An 18,573-nucleotide genomic window follows, 5' to 3' on the forward strand; every position below is an offset into this window, starting at 1 on the left:
CCAACCCTATGTGTCGATCGACAAGCTACAGCATGATCAGGGTTCAGTCAGTCGAATCAATCTAGATTAGAAGTGATCTAGCACTTTTGTGAGTCTATTCGTAGACCGTGCATGCCCAGTTACTTAGCATAGATGCATATCCTCTGGTTGCACACAGCATGATCATCAGTATTCCCATCAGAATCCATTAGAATCAGTTAGGGGAATTTTCCAGTGCATTTAGCCTATTTTTCCTATTTTTGACATTTTTCGCTTATTATTTTTAAGTGACTTCCCAACAAAAGTAGGTAGGGCAATTTTGCTAAGAGAATATATAAGTAAACCCAAGTTAGCACTTTCTGGCAGAAGAGGCAGCAGGAGCTTCCCACTCAACAGGCACCTTCTCAGCAGGAACCCCCATCAGTACCCCCAACGTTTTTGGTCCTCTTCATCGCCAAGACCTCACTCAGCCTAGCGTTTTCAGTTTCCCCCATCAACCATAGCCCGGCAGTTGCAGATTTGCTTCATCGCCAATCTCCCCATGACCTTGGCGTTTTCAGCCTTGCAACATCGCCAACAATCCCAGATGGTCCAGCGTTTTCACTAACGCTAGCAATTAGCCCAACGTTTTTGGTTTTCAGCCCTTATCGCAGCAGATGAGCAACGTTTTCAGCAGTTAAGATTTGCAAAAGATTCAACCCTAGTTGGTTGCAGAAGATAGTCATTTTCAGCCCTCGAAAATGCAGCCAAAACAGTCAGTTTCAGCCACCCAAAACAGCCCAAAGATTAGCAGAAATTCAGCAGATAGAAGACCACCGATTTCAGCCCTAAAGTCGTCGTCGTCATCACCATCGTCATCATCGACATAATCCCAAGTTGCATCAGTCCATTGCATCCGCATTGTACCACCTTGTGCAATCAATAAGTAGACCACTCTCGCCGATGAGAGTGGAGCCTTCGGAGGAGGGTTTTACAACGTCTCTGGTGTCGTATCTCTCTTCTCTCTCTATCTCTCAGTCTCATACACTTGCACGCACAGTGTCCATTCACTTTGTTTGTGATCATAGCATTCTCTCACTAAGAACGGAAGGCTCTACCTTCCATAAGAACTGAAAGGAACCTTGAGCACAGTTCGGAGCACTCATGTTGAGCAAAGCACAAACAATCATTCCGCTGCACCTAACAGAGAGTGGCTAATAGTTGTAAGCAACAAGTATTTGTCCGAGGCAAGGACGCAAAACTTCTTTGATAACAAATCTGAGAGAGGTTCTTCATGTTCTTTTGATGATACCGAACATTGCCAAAGAGCTCTGATACCAAAGTAATGTGCAATGAAAGTCATTTATGGTGATACTCAGGATGGTGTTAAGTGTGTACTCAAGGTTCGTTTTTACTTCATGAGAGAGATGCGCAAGCAACAAGAGACTAGAGAGAAAAGAGAGAATGATATTGTGGATAAAACCGGATGGGGTCCCAAACCTCCCTCCAAGGGCTGACAAAGTGGATCTAGATGCTACGATGTTGATGGAATTGGTCGAGCAGTGCAAAAGGCAGGAAGACATTCCACGACTTGGTTGAATGCTTACAGAAAATGTCACTTAATAATAATCACTCATTATAAGAGGTCTTCACATGCAGTGGACTACCTAGGCCGATATTAATACTAAACTATGGCAACGCCCCCCCTACACCTAGCAAGCACTCACTATGCTCGTGCAATCAAAACGGCATGCAACTACTCTCAAGTGCCTGAACATGCACGTCTTGCGTACAAGCACACATGGGTGCCGGAACACTTCCTAGGCCATCCTAAACCTTAGAAGTAAGAGCTAGCTTGTCCACATGCACATAGGGCACGTGACATAAATTGTGTAGCAAGCTATAATAGTGGCTTCACTTTGTTTGCTTAAAGGTGGTCGCTTTGATGTAGCAAAGGAGTAACTGGTGTCATAAAGTCATGACACTACATCAATGGTGGAGTAGAAAATAGTCGGTGGTGCCTCATGCTTTACAAATAACCCCCATTCCTTTTCTCTTCTTGTATTTTTCAACTATCTCAATCTCATGTTGTAACATAGCTTCACTCTTCTCCTCGCAGATCATGCATAAGTTGGTGTTGCATGGCTACATCGTCGTTGCAACTTGCGCCTACATTACTGAAACCATTAAATGCATTTAGGTAGGAGAGGTGAATGACCCTTTGGACATTGGGATTGTGAAGTTGCTCGGACTTACTACTTGATGCTTACAAAACCATTACAATTTTGAGTCTGTAACTATATGAATTGAATTTTCCCTTTGAAGATTGATATCATTTACCATGTGCAATCCAGTTTAATTTATCTATTCCATACACAAACATGTGGGCTTGCTCTTTAATTCTTACTTTTAAATGCATGCTACGTTGTTTCATGACTTTTGGATATTAATGACGTGTATTGTTAGCATGTGCTAAGTGCAATCCAAGTTTATTTTATGTATTTCATCTGCGGAACATGTTAATTTGCACTTCAATTCTTAGCTTGAAAACATGTTACCTTGTTTCATGACTTTCGGATATCGAAGACGTAAAATATTGTGCAAGGCTAATGAAGCCTCAATGCTGCCTAGGTTTGTCAATCTGTTGTAATCTAGCACTTGGGAAAATACCAAGGATTGTGATCATGCAATTGTCAAGAGTACAGAATCTATCCTTTTGAAGCACAAACTTGTCTAGGAGAGAATTTTTCATTCTATTGCAAAAATATTTTGGCCATCTTATTGAAGCTTTGTGAGTCTAAACTTAACCTAGGAAAGCTAATCTCTTCTCCTCACACTATGCAATGTCACCATAGTCACAGGGGATGCCCTTTTTCGGGCTTCCCGTCCCAACTTGTCGTCCCGCCCTCTTTTTTACACTAAAAATTCATTTGGACCCCATCCCCCGTTCCCCATCCTGGAATGCGTCCCTTGTGTCACACACTCGGTCACTCTTCATGTGTCCCAGTTTCAATCTAGACTAGGCATTGTAAGAATAATGTTAATCACATCGAAAAAAAGCCACCGCTTGATCAATGTGCTCTTGTTTACTTACCCTTAACATTTTCGACACTAAATGCACCAAGTGGTTTCACACAACTAGCAAAGAAATCAAAACTGCACTCAATCTCCTATTAGTCATACCTAGACTACCATTAAGTGCACTTGAATGGGCTTGATTTGGAATTGTCCTCCTCATGTCATACCTAAGTTTTTTTTTCATGAGGAATTGCATCAATGCAAGTTTTTAGTGGACATCATTTACTCTAAAGATCCCCTTCTAAACCCGTGCCACTTTTTCATGTGTCATGCATACAAAGACTTGAAACCAGCCTTATTTCTCGAGTGTTTCACGAGCATCATGCTGAACATCTTGTAGTGATGATCACATTTTGTAGTGGAAGTCACATTTCGCAATAAATTGTACCAATGAGCCAAAAATAGAACATCACGGTAGCCAAGCGGCATCAAGCTATACCTACACATGACAATTGATAATTCTCTGCACTAGAATTTCTTTCAAAAAGCACCTTTATAGACTATTTAACGCCAGATTGGTTCCAAAAACAGACAGGTTGTTTTCAAAGATGTCTTGTAAAAAACCATCCGAGGTTCTTGCAAGTTCTTTAAGTTGTGATATGGCCCATGCATATAATTCCTAGAAAAAAATAGTGTAGTGGTTTTGCAAACTAGAAGATCATAGGAAAAATATACAATCGAAGCCATATTTGAGCTTCCAAACATGTCTCTTCATGAATTTGCAATGAATCAAAGGAAAAAAATATGTTGTTTTGCATGTAAATAAATCTTGTATGTAAATACATGGTTAGGCACACAAGGTACTGTTACTGAAACAAAAAATCATTTCACCCTTGCAAAAAATCCACATACACAAGTATCGCTTAAAACACAAGACATTTTAGTGTCCTTCATTGTCTAATATTGAAAGTTAATTCTTAACTATAATATAAATCTAAGTGATGTACCACATTTTTCTCCATGTTCTTGGAAATGGCTCTTACTAAAACAAGGCAAAATGAATAACCAAAAACTACATTGATATTCTCGTGTCACAAGACATAATAATGTCCTAAGGACATTTCAATGCCCGAGGACCAAACTAGTGTTAACTTCCATACAATATCTCAAAAAGACATAGGAGCAACTATAAGAATTCATACAATTCATGACACAGGTTATGGCTAAAGGAGGAAAAAAAGAGGTGTTGGGGGGGGGGGGGTGGTTCTTTGTTAAGAGTCGCGTCAAAACAATTACCCCTCCTTGTGTGGGGGGTACCTAAATCATCAAGAGAAATGAGTTCTCGAAGATATCTAAACAAGTTATAACCGAGTAGACTCCATAGCCATGAGTCACTTTTGGATGCATATCGTTAAAAGTAGCTAACCACGTTAGAAAAGGTTTTTACATGCAAGGTATTAACAATGAATAATAATGTCCTAAGGACATTTCAGTGCCCGGGCACCAAACTAGTGTTAACTTCCATACAATATTTCAAAAAGACATGGGAGCAAATATAAGAATTCATACAATTCATGACACAGGTCATGGCTAAAGGAGGTAAAAAAGAGGTGTTGGGGGGGGGCGGGGGGGGGGGGGGGGCTCCGTTAAGAGTCGCGTCAAAACAATTACCCCTCCTTGTGTGGGGGGCACCTAAACCATCAAGAGAAATGAGTTCTCGCAGATATGTAAACAAGTTATAACCGAGTAGACTCCATAGCCACGAGTCACTTTTGGATGCATATCGTGAAAGGTAGCTAACCACGTTAGAAAAGGTTTTTACATGCAAGGTATTAACAATGAATCTGTCTTTTCGAAAAAATATAAACATCATCGTTCTAGTGAGGTATTTGCTGCAATTTCTGGCAAAGTTGCTAAGCAGCGTGTGAGGTGCTGTTGAGGGTAGCCGTCTGATATTGGAGGAACAATATCCCACATGCGCTGCTCCAAGGATATCAGACTATACAAGTCCGAGAAACCTGGGTCAAAGTGCCTGGCAATGATGAGAGAACTACTCTAGGGGGCTACGTGCCCCCAGTGATGAGACAAGACATCTAGAAATTCCTCTCTGAGCCCCCAAACTCCCTCACAATCTACAATGCTAATAAGCAAGAGACAGACCAAGGAGCCTTTGTGGATGCTGTTGATGGAAGGAACGACCAGTAAAGCCCCAGTCTACTGAGCTGGTTATGCTCTCAAGGAGTCTTTGTGGATGCTATAGAGGGAAGGAACAATCAGTAAAGCCCCAGGCTGCTGAGCTTGGTAATGCTCTTGCAGAACTTTAACAGTAAGCCTTGTGGTAAGGAACAACCAGCAAAGCCCCAGGCTGCTCAGCTTAGTAATGCCCTTGAGAACATTCATGCCAACCACCTCCAGCATAGTGAGAGGCACAATGTAATCTCACCCAGTGCTCTCATTGCAACATTGCTTGAAATGAAATAGACAAGAAGCCAGAAAGATATGAATAGTGACAATTCTCCAGATCCAGCGATGTATGTGTGCATCCTAGAAACCGTTCTCTATCAAGCTCTTGACCCTAGCATATGCTTTCCTTGATCACAGCACATGCAGAGACTAGAGAACTTATTGTTCTGCAATATGAGCATGCAGTTTGCCAACTCAATGTTACCTTAGCCTTCCCATCACCATTAACTCCATTCCCAAACCGCATTCAAAAAGCTGCTTTGCAGTGAAATACAAGTACCGTCAATGAGTTTTACGGAATTGCACATCAGCCCAACCACAACCTATCCAGTCCCGGGTGCAACACAGCAGGTATTAAATGGTTATGACACTGCAGTAAGTTACAGTCCAGTTACAATCAAATGTCCCTTTTCTGATATCCAGCTTGAAAGCACTTCCCTTGATAATCCTCGCTTTTCCTGATAGTTCTCGCTCTCTCGATAATCCTCCGAAACAACCTTCAATCCGCCAAAAGCGATCTGGTAAAATCCTAGTTCTGCATGCTTAAAAAGTAGATAGCCATGGACCCCTACAAGGTTCGCTTGTAGAGAGTGCAGCCACACTATAAACAGCATCCTCAAAGTTCTCAGCCAGTATTGACAACCTTCCTGAGGCATATCATAATCCGGCATCATAATCTCTATGTGCACAATAATCTTAAATATAAGTTCCCTCAGAATCGTCCTCTACACCCAAACATTTAAGGTCCAAGGAAGAAGATTAATGAAAGAGACCTAGAGTCCTCATCTTATAGACCCCATACTCTGCATTTGACCTAGTTAGTGTGTAATACTCTGAAGCTGTTTGCAGGCAGTTACATCCTCTAGTAGGCCTGACTTGCAAATCTCCGTCATTTTAAGTGAAATCCAAAAAGGTACATACAAGACGGATTAACTCGTCTTCCGAAGGCTGAGAACACGGCTAACCAATCAGCTTATGCCAGCACTATGCATTTCACTGTCCTTAGTTACCTCCACTACGAAGCCAAAGTTGGTACATACAAGACCTAACATGTATCTCCATACTAGACCTGAAATGTATCTCCTAGAGTGTACAGGCAAAAGTTAACTCATTCTCTGATGCTTGAGAACACAGGTAACCAAACAGCTTCTCCCAGCATATGCTGGTTCCATGGCCTTAACTCTCATCAGCTGCGGAAGATGCAGTGAACAATTCCTGCTGAAAATGTGGACCATCAAAGCCTCCTCTGCACATGGCTAAAAACGACAGTAGCCAATCAGTCCATTCCCTTCACCTCAACTACTACAATTGTCGCCATGCATGGACTCTGAATTCTAATACCATGCATATATGGGCTCTGATACCATGCATATGTAGCAACAAAGACCATGCAGCCAAAGAGAGGAAGGGAGAGGGAAAGCGGGGTAAGAGAGAGGTACCTCATGGTTGATTCCAGAATCCACATTGGAGGAAACAAAAGGTCTCGACATCAACTGGATCTACAAGACCAAGTACAGGTCTCACGGTTCATTGAACAAGCAAAAAGCTCATTTGGTGGCTGAGGGCTTCTCTCAGCAGCCAATATTGCGATATAGCCAATGACAAGACCGGTGCACTAACTACACCAATGGCCACTATCAAACTTTCTAGACCTCCCACTTCATCATTGCATGCTCGTTATACCAAATGGATGTAAAATCCGTTGAAGCAACCTCCTCGTTTCAAGTATGGGGATAGTGAAACCTTTCTGTACGCTAAGGACAAATGGTGAATCACAATAGCATAACACTTCAACTTGAAAAAAGAGAGAGAGAGAGACACCAAACACGAGATATAGGAAGGCGGAGTTCCTTCCCTAGAAGCGATGGCCCTCTTTACAAGTACTCAAGCCTTTGTCGTCTTCACGAAAGCTCAAAACCTTGGTCGTCTTCCCAAATAGCCTTTTGAGTCCCCCTAACCCTTGGCTTTTCAATTGTCCAACCTTTGGCTTTTCAGTTGTGCGAACTTTGGCATTTCATTTGTCCAACCTTTGGCTTTTCATTTGTCCGACCTTTGGCCTTTCAATTTTCCAATCCCTTGGCCTATAAAAGAAGGGCGCCCCACTTTAAGGGTTGATTTGTAACATACCCCCCATTGAGAAAATAGTAATCGCTTTGATTACATCTGCATAACAGAACAAGGGTAACATTATCAATTAATAAATCAATCAATTATCTACATGCATCAATGGTACAAACCACATGGCATGCATCTGTCTTGAACAAGTCTAGGCATAAGTGTCCAATTCAATCACGAAGTTTCAGATGCGCCATATGCACTAGAATCAATGAGACTAGTCGTCACATCCAGTTCTATCTTGAACTCCACAGATGTCTTTAATGCACTAGAATCATTCAGATAATTATCCAGCCTTCTCATTCTCATCAGAAATTTGAAGTAGCAATATTAGCCATCACATCCAGATCTCACCGATCTCTGACAAATGTCTTGATGCAATAAAACCATAAACCCAGTTTATCTCATCCAAATTGGACCTTTTGATGCACTAGATTTATCCATATTAATAATCACATCGAGTTCTAACTCGAACTCCACAGATGTGTCTCTGATGAATTAGTACATCATCAAGATAGAATGCTACAGTCATTCCATCCAATCATACTCAATCAAATACTAAAGACATCAATCAAAATGAGAGAGTAAATCGTTCTTGTTGCAAGTCTCATCAAAATACATAGTAATGGCAGGAGTGCCTTCAGCTTAGACCCCTAAAAGGCAAACAAAAAAAAAAAAAACCGATCAATAAAGACCACTATCAACCATTTGTGTTCCTCAAAGCTATCTCCTTGCTCACTTAAAGACCAAGAAACTCCAGCTCTGATACCATAGAGAGAGAGAGAGACGGTGAATCACAATCACACGTCAACTTAAAAAGAGAGAGAGAGAGAGTATCCCTGACCTGTGGCTTTTCATTTGTCAAACATTTGGCTTTTCAATTAACCAATCCCTTGGCTTATAAAAAGAAGGGCGTCCTGTCAAAGTCGATGATGTGGAAAGCACGAGAGAAAAAGACAGAAAGAGAGAGTCTCCTGAACCAACCAACCTTCGAAATGAATAGCTGATGTGAATACAATGGGGACTGAGGATTGCTTATATAGTAACCGCAATAAATTGCCCTACCCAGACTTTGACAAATAAGTAAAATAAATACCTAAAAGCCAAACTAAATAATGGGATCAAATTGAGCAGTTCACTTGAGATGCCAAAACTCACCCTCTTTACAGCTCATAGTGGACATCGATAGTGAGACCAAGTCGATGAAGAAGCTACCATGGACACCCCAACAGCTGCAGACTACTTGATACACCTCGGATTTGCTAATCCTCAACTTTGTACCTTAGAAGAATGCCATCTTGAGCATCGGTTGCCTTTTAAAAAATTGAACTGTAGACCACACTACGTCCAAAAATCCACATTCGTGAATTGTGAACACATCACGTCCAAAAATACTTTCCAGATAATGAACTTTGAAACACATCCTGTCCATAATCCGACCAACAACAATGGATTGGTGCACTCATCCATAGTGTTTTAAAGACTAAATTTTTTTTTCTCTTAGTCCCTAACCACCCTTCTCTTACACAGCTACAAACGCTGTCCTTGGGTGGCAAGGAGTGGAGGTCTTCGCTGCAGAAAAGATCACTTTCGGTGTTTCAAAACACAGGGGCGCGTGAGGGGGCGGCAAGTTGAGGGGGGTAAGGGACAGCATTTCAAAACACTATCGCCAAGCAAGGGTGCAAGGTGCGTTTCAACACGTGGTCCCCTGCGCCAAGTCCTACATTTGATTGGCGTGTCAAAACGCAACCGCTTCCAGTAGTTGACTGCCGACAGATGTCCCTACTACTTGCGTTTCAAAACGCTGGCAATGGGCTCATTGTCGACGGCAGTGATAGGCGTCGATCGTGTCGTTTTAAAACATTACGGGAGGGGGAGGTTCTGCAACTCCGCCAAGAGCACACCCAATGGGCAACGTTTTAAAACGCTGCTGGTAGAGAAGGGAATGGGAGATGCAACCGCCAGTTCTCCTCTTCTTCACAAGACGCCTTGCCCGCCCAGGGTCAAGGAGCACGTAGCTCTAATACCGTGTCAAAGCCGACGATGCGAAAGCGTAGAGACCAAGGGGAGAAAGCGAGAGAGAGAGAGAGAGAGAGAGAGAGAGAGAGAGAGAGAAGGTCTCCTGCACGAACCAACCTTGGCAAAGAATAACTGATGTGAATACAATGGGGACTAAGGGTTGCTTATATAGCAACCTCAGTAAATTGCCCTACCCAAACTTTAACAAATTAGTAAAATAAATACGTAAAAGTCAAACTAAATAATGGGATCACATTGGGCAGTTCACTTGAGATGCCAAAACTAACACGCCCCACGTTTAGGGCTGATTTGTGTTATGTGCCCCACGTTTAGGGCTGATTTGCAACACACACGGACACAACCTTTGGTGGAGCTACCTACCCTACAATCTCACTGCAGCAATAGATACTCAGCTCCTTATTCTAGTTCTTTTTAGGATCAAAAATACAAATACTGAATGTAATTAGTTACCCTACTTAGTAGGTTGGGCGGCCAAACGTGAACCGGCAAGGGCACATTGGCCCTTTATCCCATAGGTACTAGAGTATGTTACCTCTTCTCTACATGAGGTGTAATCCCATTATCTCCTAGGGACAAATTGTAGGGAGAGAGGGTGGTTGGGTTGTTTTGTGCCTCGTAACTGTGATTGGCTATGTGTCGCATACATTATGTATGGCATGTTTATGCCATGCCTATCCCAACCTTGTGTGCTAGTATCAATTACTTTTCCCCTTTTTTATTGCAAGATTCGCATGGTAGTGCATAGTTGTAAGCATTTATTACAGGGGAGCTTTTTTTACACTATCATGACCTATATAACAGTCATATTACAAAGGTGGTCAGTTTTGTGGAGCATCCGACAGTATGCCATGTTTGGTGTGTTCAAAAAGCACATATAGCCAGCATTTTTTAGGGTGGGGGAGCTCAAAGGGCACAAGCATGGGTAGAGAGTAAAGTTGGACACCTCTTGAAGGTTGTCATCAAATAAAAGGTGAACTTGAAGGGTCTCTCCACCGTCCTATAAACAAGAATAGGTTGTTCATGCCCCTGTCCACCAATCTCCCTCTGTATGTCCTTGTCGACTACTTTGACTTGACTATTGCCAGCTCTAGTCCCTCTGATCTCTATCCTGTTTTGATCCAAAGCTCTCATAATGTCTTGATATCTGCTTGGTCCAACGAGGTTGTGAGGATCGAACTCTCTTGTGACTAAACTCTCTCTATGGCTGGGGGTTCAACCTTTCCCTTGACCCAACTTTTTGGAAACAAATCTCTCCCGTTCACTCATAACCAGCACAGGCAAAGAAGTCCATAGAGAGAGAAGCAGACATCTGACCATCTATATCGAACACATCAAAGAAGTGCAGATAGTTGTCATCTGCTCCCCAACATGCCAGGCAGCCTAAATTTCCCTGGTAACTCTAGAACAAATATCCTTCTCAAGAAAACGGGGTACTTGACGGCTGTCCTCAAACCAAAACATTCATACCACAGGACCAAGAAGATCAATTTCTTTCAAAAGCAGAGAGGAGAGTGAGCCACAAAACTGTAGGCTAACTCCTCCAAAGATGGCACAATGATAAATCTGCCTCGACCCAAAACAATCATTTCCTCTACACGTCCATCATCTTTGATGGTGAATGTCAAGTAAGCCAATCCCTGATTCTTCCCCCTGTAATAACATCATTTGATGACCAGGCCAAGGAGGTCTCACTGAGAGAGAGTGTGAGTCTATCTATTCTTTGACCTTTTGAAAAGCATAAGAGTTGCCATGAGGACTACCGTACTGCATACTCCGAAAGTTTTCCTTTACACTACCAAAGGCCCGACAACCCAAACCAACCTCCCCCCTCTGATGGGTGAGTCAGAGCAACTGAGTGAGACAATGAGTGGACCTTTTCAAAGTGCAATGCACAATAAACAGACCACATTGAGCACGATATGGATTGACAATCGAAAACCAATTTAAAACAAGCAACATAGCTTGCTGACATGCTTGATAGATCACCCACCACAAAAATTGAGTAAGCGATCATACCTCTTCAACGGCTCTGTTTGCATAGATATGAAGAATGAGACACGGGAGAGGTACAGATCCTTTCCACTGAATGCAAGGGGTTGACCTTTCAAGAACGCGACAGTCAATAAGAGGCTCCAAAGTTGGGTAGAACCTGAATGTGATAGTTAGTTATGAAAACCTGGATTCAAAAAAACACTAAACACTGCAAAATACTTACCTATAATGATCAGGTTGAGGATCTGATTGACTGTTCAATTCTTGCCGAGGCCACTGTAGGAAGGCTAATCCTAAATCCTTCATTGCCCAATGTCCACTCCTGCGACGCGATGCTCTTCCAGGAGTTGAATTGGTGGAGGACATTAAGCAAAGCCAGCGATCATCCCTGTAACAGACTCAACTGTTAGTCCCGGTACTCTGTAGCCAGCAGCGAGAAGAGATTCTCTCTCTCTCTCCCCATCCCCCTCCCCCTCCCCCTCCCCCCCTCTTCCTCAGTGGAAAGTGGAAGAGGTTTACGCTGGATTCAGACTGGGGCGGCGGCCTTCATGACGTGGCGAAGTCATGGCAGTTTAGAGCCGAGTCCCACTTCACTTTAGTGAGACTAGTACGATCAGCCGCCTTCGGCGGCCTCTCTCTCTCTCTCCCTCTTTATCGCGTGCACAGGGGCTTCTCTCAGTTTTATAGTTTAGCCTTCATGTCATAGATTTTTCCATGGGGAGGCCTGTCGTAGATTTTGCCATGTGTAAAGGGCTCCCCCTTTTGCCATATTGTGTTATTTTAGATTTTAGATTTTAGATTTAGATTGTTGACCATTTGATATATTGTTCACTCTTCTTACTAGTACGACCGGCCGCCTTGGTACAAGCCTTTATCGGCCGTTGCGATCATTATCGAAGATTTATTTAGATGTATGCAGTTGTTGCAAAACCTCTCTATGCTCTTATCACGAAATTTGAGTGGAAAGAGGAATTGAGAAAGCGTTTTAACAATTGAAGCTGAGATTGATTTTTGCTCCAATTTTGAAAACTCTTGATTGGAACAAGATCTTCCATGTCCACGTAGATACGTCGGCATACGCTATTGGATGCATCTCACCTGGAGAGAATAATATGGATTTTTCAGTCTATTTCTCCAGTAGACAACTCAACAGTGCAGAGCAAAATTACACAACCACCGAGAGGAAAGGATTGACAATGCTCTATGCTAGCAAAAAGTTTAGACATTACCTTCTCACAAACAAATTTGTATTTTTTTGTGGATCATCAGTTACTATTGTACTTGGTCGTATAGGCTGATGGTTCATTGTATTACTTGATTTTGATTTCACTGTAGTGGTCAAGAAAGGGACTACTCATCAGAGGGTGGACCATTTATCTTGTTTGATCCATGGGGAAGCACCTCTTGAGGTTGATGATCAATTGCCAGTCTCATACCTTTTCAACATACAGATGGTACCGAGGTGGAGCGAACATGTGATAGTGTTACTTACAATCGGTTCTCTATAGATTGAAAGGCAGCCATTAGTCATTGAGAAAACACGCCCACTTGTGCTTATAGCTGGGCGGCTATATAAGCAGGGAAAGGACGAAATCCTTAGGCTATGTATAGAACTGTCCGAGAAAGAATTGTACTTGAAGCAAGCTCACGTACAAACGACGGGGTTTTACAATGCAAAAACACAAACATATCAGAGACTGATGAGACTCTGGGTGCATTGGCCTCATATGTAGAGAAGTGTCCATGACTACATTAGTTCATGTGATATTTGTGCCATTCAAAATCCAATTGAACATGCTACACTGTTCAGAATAACAAAAGCACCCAAGTGGGCGAAGTACATGATAGACTACATAGAACAAGGGGTCTTGTCAGCAAACATGAGCAGATCAAGACTACGTTCCATCTAGAGAGAAGCAAAAAACTACGTAATCATAAAAAATAACCTTTATTGGAGAGGGATCGACAACAACTTGAGAATCTGTGCTACGAAGAATAAGTACTTATTGATTCTTGAGCAAGCACATGCCAGACTGGTAGGAGGTCACTTTTATGCCGACAAAATCGCAAAAGTGATACTTCTTGCAGGAATCTGGTGGCCTACTGTATACATGGATGCAAAGCAATATGTCAAACGATGTCACAAGTGCCAACGAACAAAAAAGTACCTATGAGATGCGATGAAATGTCATTAAGACTCACGATGGGTGCAAAGGATTTTGTCAAATGGGGAATAGATTTTGTTGGATCTATCTTGCCCCCGAAATATCGAAAGCATGCTCAATACATCATAGTAGCAACTGAATATTGACCAAATGGGTGGAAGCCAAGGCAACACAAGAGAATGATGCCAGAATGACCGCACATTTCTTGTATGAGAATATTTTCAATAGATATGGGCTTTCGATTGATATAGTGAGTGATAGAGGGACTTAATTCATTAAGATATGGTCGATTATCTATTGCAAGAATTTATGGTACTTCATTCAAAATCAGCACCATATCACCCTCAAGCAAATGCGTAAGCGGAGAGCACAAACAAAATTCTATGCACACTGCTCACAAAAAACTACACTCGGGTTTATGGGCATATAGGATAGCATACAAAACTCTATAGAATATGACACTTTCCAATTTGGTGTTTGGGATAATTGCCATATTACCGGAATTCTTGATTCCTACACTACGAGTGGCAAAAGAATTAGGATGGACTGAACACAAGTTGTCTAGTAGATTTGATTGACTCTCCAAGTTAAACGAGTCACGACTCAAAGATGTTGCAACCATATATGCATAAAAACAAAAAATGAAGCAATTTCATGACCATCACATGATCAACAAGGAATTCTAGAAGGAAGACTATGTCTTAGTCTAAACCTTGAAGCAACACTCCAAGAAATTGAAGAAGCCAGGTAATAGCCCATTTGTGATCAATGACATGTCACCAAGTGGCGCTATACAATTTGTGACATTAGAGAGAGAGGAGATGCCTAATTGGATCAATGGTTGCTGATTGAAGAAGTTGTTGGGGTATAAAGCCCAATGTGGTCGCCCAGGTAAGTGGGCGGGCCGCCAGGTATGTACACATATTATTTTGTAAAAACCTAATAAGAACTCACTATTCTCTACACATTACAGTAGAGTGAGTTCACCATATCGTCGTGCTCTTCTTCTTGCACTCTCTCTCGCGTCACACTTCCGCTTGTACTCCTTCAACTGGTATCAGAGCTCAGATTGAGGCTCGGGGCAGCACTGCAGGAGGCGAGAGTCACCAGCTCAGATTGGAGTGAAATTCGACAGGCAAAGACACGGCCACCATTCGGCTTCGACAAAGTTCTGCGCATGCCATTTTCGACTACGTGGTCTCGGCGGGTGCAGATCCGACTCTGCAAATTTGGGGTTTCGGCCTAAGACTGCAGGTGCTGAGGATATCGGCACTCCCAGAGTGCTGATTTTTGGCTGTCTACACATCGAAGGACGGCTCACAATTCTTGGAGGCGTGTCACATACGACACGGACGCATCTACACACAGACTGTAGGCGACATCCACTAGTTCATCAGGTAGCTTGTGTTTGCTGCTTGATATTCCAGATTTCATCCTGACATTGCAGGTACTTCCACATGGAATGTATTGTCAGAGATGATGTATGTCTGTTGAGGGTTTGCTGGCTGTGAGTCACGCAGCAAACAACCGCCGCAGCGGTTACAGCATATAGTGAGAAATTTGTGGATGCATGATTTTGTGGGAAGTCTATGTATTGTCAGATTCACTGCAGTCTTTGTTGAGGGTCGAGTGAGGTTTTATTGAGCTGGGGGATTCTCGAATGTTCAGATCCTTTCAGTGATACAGGTCTTGGAGCGATCCCTCGAGCACCCTTAGATAGGCAGCTAGGATGTATTGACTGTGAGTTAGGCAGTTGGGATTGCATCTTTGCTTTACTGCCGTTGAGGCATTGTCACAGTCTATGCTTATAGGACAGTGACAGGACAGTGAGAGACAGTGCAGGTGCAGGACAGGTTTACCCGCAGCTTACAGTGTCAGAGAGACAGTGTTTTTTGAGCTGTTTTTTGGTCTGTTTTTGAGTACACCAAAGCCATTTTACAAAGGAGACTCTGCCGAAATTTATGCAGAATCTGAAGCTTTCTTGGTTCATTTGACAGGTTGATATTGGTTCAGAGGTCAGTTTACAGGGGAAACTCTGCCGAATTTTTCCCAGGAAAGTAAACTACTGTGAAGCGTAGCTATGGCTGGATCACAGGACACTGCTCTTTACAATATCAAGAAGCTGGATGGAACCAATTTCCCATTGTGGAAGAAGCAGATTTGGCACGTGTTGGTACAAAAGAAGCAAATAAAACCTATAAAGCTCAAGGGGATAAAACCAGAAGATATGGACGAAGATGAATGGAGCGAAATGGATGAATTGGCACTTTCTACCATTATGCTGACTTTGGCAGAAAGCGTTTACTTCAATGTAGCAGACGAGATGTCGGCTTATCAAGCATGGACAAAGCTGAGTGATCTTTATGAGAAGCAGAGTGCAGCTTCACAGGTATACTGGCTTAAGAAGCTTGTTGACTTGAAGATGAAAGAAGGGACCCCTATGTCCAACCATCTAAATGAATTCAACACCATCTACAGTCAGTTGTTGTCAGCTCAAGGTGTCAAGTTTGATGAACCTGTTAGAGCTATGTTCCTGTTGATCACATTGCCGGAATGTTGGGACACTTTTCGCACAGCTTTGAGTAATTCTGCACCTCCAGATGGTTTGAACATAGCAGGTGTAGAAGGAAGTCTGCTTACTGAAGAAACCAATAGAAAGACAATGGACAAAGGCAAAGGAACAGCCTTAGTTGTCAGGGGAAGGACCAAAGAAAAGTACAAAGGTGGAAAGAGGAATTAGTCTCGTAGCAAGTCCCGCAGTGCTAAAGGCAAGAGTGACATAGAATGCTACCATTGTGGCAAGAAGGATCACATGAAAAGAGACTGCAGAGAATGGAAAACAGAAAAAGGCAAAGAGAAAGCTGAAGACCATGGTGAGAAGAACAAGTCCTCAGTGAAGATTCAAGAAATAAATGTGACAAACACTGTTGCAGAGGATGACAGTCTAGTGTCAGGAGACATCTACTTCTTGAAGAATACAATGGACTCAGCTCTTCTTACAGCAGCTGATGGAAATGCACTGAGTGACTGGATTATAGACTCAGGGGCATCACTTCATGTGTCTCCAAACAAGGAGTGGTTTACCTCTTATGTGACCACTAAAGATCATGTCCGGCTAGGCAATGGGCAGACATGTGAGATCTTAGGTGTTGGAGATGTTCAATTGAAGTTTTAGAATGGCTCTTCTTTCATGCTGAAGAATGTGAGACATGTTCCTGCAATTACAAAGAGCTTGATCAGCACAGGTTTACTTGATGCTGCTGGCTACGTCACCACTGTTGGACAGAACATGTGGAAGATATCCAAGGGTTCTATGACAATAGCACATGGAGTAAAGTCTGGAGGACTTTACATGATTTATGTATCAAATGTCTCTAAATATGTAATCAATGTAACCGAGCAGCCGAACGTTTCTTTGTGGCATAGCCGGTTAGGACATATGTCCAAGAAGGGAATGGAAATCTTGTCTCGTTCTGGTTATTTGCCTGGATTTTCATTTAATGATTTTGAATTCTGTGAACATTGTCTGTATGGTAAGCAAACACAACAGCCATATAAGCATAGAAGTAGTAGAAGAGATACACAGTTGGCACTTGTTCATAGTGATTTGTGTGGACCTATGCCTAACCTATCTCTAGGCGGAGCTTCTTACTTTATGACATTTATAGATGATTACTCGAGGAAAGTATGGGTTTACTTTCTCAAGCACAAGGATGAAGCGTTTAGTGTTTTCAAAACGTTTGTGACACTTGTGGAGAATCAGAGTGGCAAGAAGCTTAAATGCTCACGCACTGACAATGGTGGAGAGTATGTTTCAAAGGCCTTTCAGGACTTTTGTGAGTCAAAAGGTATAAAATGTGAACTTACTGCTCCGTACAATCCTCCTCAAAATGGTGTTGCTGAGAGGATGAATAGGACCATACAAGAGAAGGTCAGAAGTATGTTGTCTAATGCACAGCTGCCAAATGGGTTTTGGGCTAAAGCTGTATCAACAGCTGTTCATCTTGTAAATAGATCTCCTAGCAAGGTTTTGCAGAAGGATTCAGTGCCAGAGATGGTATGGTCAGGCAAAATGCCCTCATATAAGCATCTCAGAGTCTTTGGCTGTGAGGCATATACTCACGTGCCAAAGGAATTTAGGAACAAACTTCAGCCACAGAGTAGAAAGTGCATCTTTCTAGGCTATGGTAATTCTGGTGAGATGGGGTACAGACTTTGGGATCCCGAATCCAGAAAGGTTATCCGCAGCAATGATGTTCACTTTAATGAATCCAAATATCATTTTAAACCAGAGAGGGTTGAGGAGATTAGAAGAGTTGTCTTCCAAGAAGATGGACCTGCACGTGCAAGACAAAATGTCAGGGCTCAAGAGGAGCAAGGACAGGATAGATTGGAACCACAGGTTGTGGCTGAGCCTGAGCCACCTATTGTGCGTAGATCTGGACGTGTCATGCGACCTCCTGATAGGTTTGTTCCATCTATGAACTATGTCATGTTGACTGATTGCAATGAGCCTTCATGTTACAAGGAAGCAGTGCAAATGAAGGACTCTGGGAATTGGCAATTGGCCATGCAGTCAGAGATGACAGCTCTGCATAAAAACCAGACATGGAAGCTAGTTAAATTACCACAGGGCAAAAAGGCTCTACCTTGTAAATGGGTTTACACGTATAAGATCACCGCTCATGATAGTCAGCCAAAGTACAAAGCAAGGCTTGTTGCCAAGGGCTTTAAGCAAGAACAAGGCATTGACTTTGATGAAGTCTTCTCTCCGGTGGTCAAGATGACTACATTGAGATGCTTTCTTGCATTGGTTGCCATA

At 42.5% G+C, this 18,573-nt stretch overlaps 1 protein-coding gene across 5 annotated transcripts in view; it reads right to left on the minus strand.

The window, feature by feature from the left end:
• Positions 1 to 12,069, minus strand: part of LOC147430607 (uncharacterized) — a 28,501-nt gene extending 16,432 nt beyond the window's left edge. The window contains exons 1-3 of one of the 5 annotated variants that reach the window (XM_086493196.1): positions 11,810 to 12,069; positions 11,611 to 11,743; positions 4,754 to 5,936 (exon numbers count right to left, since the gene is read on the minus strand). In XM_086493196.1, the coding sequence (XP_086349322.1) occupies positions 5,820 to 5,936; positions 11,611 to 11,743; positions 11,810 to 11,952 (393 nt within the window). In that variant the 5' untranslated portion in view covers positions 11,953 to 12,069 and the 3' untranslated portion in view covers positions 4,754 to 5,819. Of the gene's footprint in view, positions 1 to 4,753; positions 5,937 to 11,610; positions 11,744 to 11,809 lie in introns of those variants that run through there. The other 4 variants (XM_086493199.1, XM_086493198.1, XM_086493200.1 and 1 more) reach the window with 4 other exon arrangements.
• Positions 12,070 to 18,573: the final 6,504 nt, after the last annotated feature.

The sequence above is a fragment of the Adiantum capillus-veneris genome, chromosome 21 (genome assembly GCF_014529385.1).
Source record: "Adiantum capillus-veneris isolate H3 chromosome 21, ASM1452938v2, whole genome shotgun sequence".
Classification (NCBI taxonomy): Eukaryota; Viridiplantae; Streptophyta; class Polypodiopsida; order Polypodiales; family Pteridaceae; genus Adiantum; species Adiantum capillus-veneris.